Source organism: Microtus ochrogaster, chromosome 15 (genome assembly GCF_000317375.1).
Source record: "Microtus ochrogaster isolate Prairie Vole_2 chromosome 15, MicOch1.0, whole genome shotgun sequence".
In the NCBI taxonomy this organism is placed as follows: Eukaryota; Metazoa; Chordata; class Mammalia; order Rodentia; family Cricetidae; genus Microtus; species Microtus ochrogaster.
The window spans coordinates 6157172-6159759 of NC_022017.1; the positions used below are offsets into that span (position 1 = coordinate 6157172).

Here is a 2588-nt window from a genome sequence, read left to right on the forward strand (position 1 = left end):
CGCTTTATCCACAGTAGTTTTTTTTTTGTTTGTTTATTTTTTGAGACTGGGTGCACTATGTAGCCCTGGCTGTCCTCGAACTCTCCATGTAGACCAGGCTAGCCTTGAACTCACAGTAATCCATCTGTCTCTGCCTCCTGGGATTAAAGGTGTGTGTGTGTGTGTGTGTGTGTGTGTGTGTGCATGCTAATATTCCAGGCATCTGATAGATGTTGGATTAATGCAAGGACCTCTCCCTACCACAAATGTTTTTGGTTTAGGAAGCCCAGATAGGATCTGGAATGGTCCACAGTTAGGCCTTGAAGGATGAGAATGTGGGGAGAGATCGCCTGATTTTAGGTCTGGCTGAGGGATTGGTGAGGGGACTCAAAGGCAAGCTTAAACCAGACTCACCTACTGCCCAGGAATGGGCCGTTCTCTCCTTTCTGGTTCCACCACTCCACGCCTCAAAGGGTTAAAGTGGCTTTCACATGATTTTCCCATCTCCCAGGTAACTTGGGCAGCTGCTTGCAAGGGAAATGAATAAACATCCCGGAACAATTTTTCAGTTCATGAACCTGGCAGTGCACCCCAGCCCCCCACATCAAAGAAGCACAACCCTTTGGGTAAAAGGTGCCGTGGGGGAGGGACTCTGCCAGTTGGCAGGTGCGGGGGAAGGGCTGCCCCAGAGAGCGTGGGGCCAGAGGGCGGCACCGAGAATGCCCCTGCCCGCAGCCCGGTCCGGTTCTGGGCACAGCAGGTTTGCGTCGGGCCCGGCGCCCCAGAGGGTTGGGGAAGCGGAAAGAAGTGGGGTGCGGGCGAGCGGGTGCCAGGCGCACACACCTGGCGCCTTGTGGAATGAAATCTTAATTAATTATTAAACTCAGCTCCCGCCGGAGGCAGCGGGGCCGCGGTGGGAAGGGAGGGCGAGCGGGCGCGGTGGGGGCTGGGGTTAGGAGGAAGGTGGGGTGAGGAGGGGGCGCAGGGCACCCCGACAGGAAGGAAGCCGACCCTCTGGGCGGGGCGGGCATCTTCGCAGCCAGTGGGTGGCTTAGCCGGCCTCTGCGGACCCCCGGGTGAGGGCGGAGAGCACCCTGCAGGATGCCGCCCTGGGTGGAGGCGGGAGCGCGGGCGGGAGTACCGACCCTCCCGCGGGGTCTGAAGCCCAGAACAGTGGCTGCTTGTTCGGGGGAGACCCGGGGAAGACGCAGCGGACAGAGGCGGGGGCGCGCGGGACTCTGGCTTCGCTCACCCGACTCGGGTCCCGGGGAGGGCAGTGGGCAGCTGTGCCCCCGCCTCTGGGAGGGGGAGGGGGTGCCCAGACAAAAGGAGCTTGTGCCTTTAAGGCGGGGAGTCCGGGAGCCGGCGGGGAGGGGACTTCTGGATCCGGGGTAGAGGGCGGCTGCGCTGGACAACAAGGGAGGGGGCGAGGGCCGGAGGCTCTGCGGCGCGGCGGGCGGGACAGCAGGGACGCGCGGGCACGGAGCAGGACGGCGGGACGGCCGGCCGGCCGGCCGGAGCCCGCGGGCGCGGCGGGGCGCCGACCCCGGGCAGGCGCCGACCCCAGGCAGGTGAGCGAGGGGGAGCGGGTTCCAGGGAGGCCAGCGAAGCGAGGACAGGGTAGTCTGGACAGTTTGCTGGACTCTGGGGAAGTGCTGGAGGAGCTGGGAACCCGGGGCTCCTCGGGTCGGGCTGGAAGCTTCCACCCTCGTTCCATGCCACGAGCTTCTCTTCCTGCACTCCCCAGAGTTTCCAGGCTTGCCCAGAGAGGCTGGGAAGGCATGCACGAGGGGAGGAGATGCCCCTAGAGGTTGGCATCGGGGATGGGGGGTGGGTGGGTTTGGAGTGTTGAGAGTACGCTGAGAGGCGAGGGAGGCCCCTTCCCTGCCCTCACCCTGAACCTTTGGAATGAAAGGGTAGTGTCAGTGCCTACTTCCCCAAGGCCTGTGGCGGGGTGGGCAGGGGTGGGGTGTGGTGTGGGCAGACTTTATTCAGAGTAGGCCCAGCGGCCTGACTGAAAAGCCAGAGATGGGATTAGGTGGTTGGAGAGCCTTTCCGTGTACCTGGGTCCCCAGAGTGTCTCTGTAACCAGAGGGGTGTTGTATGGTTGGAGCTGGCTATGGGAGCCTTTTTTTTTTTTTTGGTCCTTAGGGAGAAGCAGGGCTGGGGTAGGCTGTGTTGAACCTACAGGCCCTGGGGAGGTTCTTCTACATCTGGAAGGGCCTGGAAATTGAGAGGGTTGGGTTCCAGCATGGTGAGTGTCGGGCCTCCACCCTCGCCCCTCCGCGGGCATCGTGAACTTTCTGAAATCCTTTAAGCCCTTTTGCCAACAAGGGCAGAGGCAGACAGACCCTGGGGATGAGGTGGCCGAGAGGTGGCCAGGAAGAGGGTTGGGCGAAAGTGTGGGCAGAGCCATTCTTGAGGCCAAGCCTTGGCTTCCAGACCCTGGGCTCAGGCTGAAGGAGCAGGATCTGGGAGGGACTTGAGGTCTGGGAGAAACAGGGACTATGGGACTTGGCTCCGAATGGACATGACTTTGGCTGTGGGAGCTGATGGTGTGTGGAACATATCTGTGAGAGGGAGCCAAGGGACCAGGACTCGGGGCGGGG

At 61.9% G+C, this 2588-nt stretch overlaps 1 protein-coding gene across 5 annotated transcripts in view; it reads left to right on the forward strand.

Moving 5' to 3' along the window:
* Positions 1 to 555: 555 nt before the first annotated feature.
* Positions 556 to 2588, forward strand: part of Adcy6 (adenylate cyclase 6) — a 20372-nt gene continuing 18339 nt past the window's right edge. For 2 of the 5 annotated variants that reach the window (XM_026782500.1, XM_005353963.3), the window contains exon 1: positions 629 to 739. In XM_026782500.1, coding sequence (XP_026638301.1) covers positions 699 to 739 — 41 coding nt within the window. In that variant the 5' untranslated portion in view covers positions 629 to 698. The other 3 variants (XM_013348699.2, XM_026782501.1, XM_013348701.2) reach the window with 2 other exon arrangements.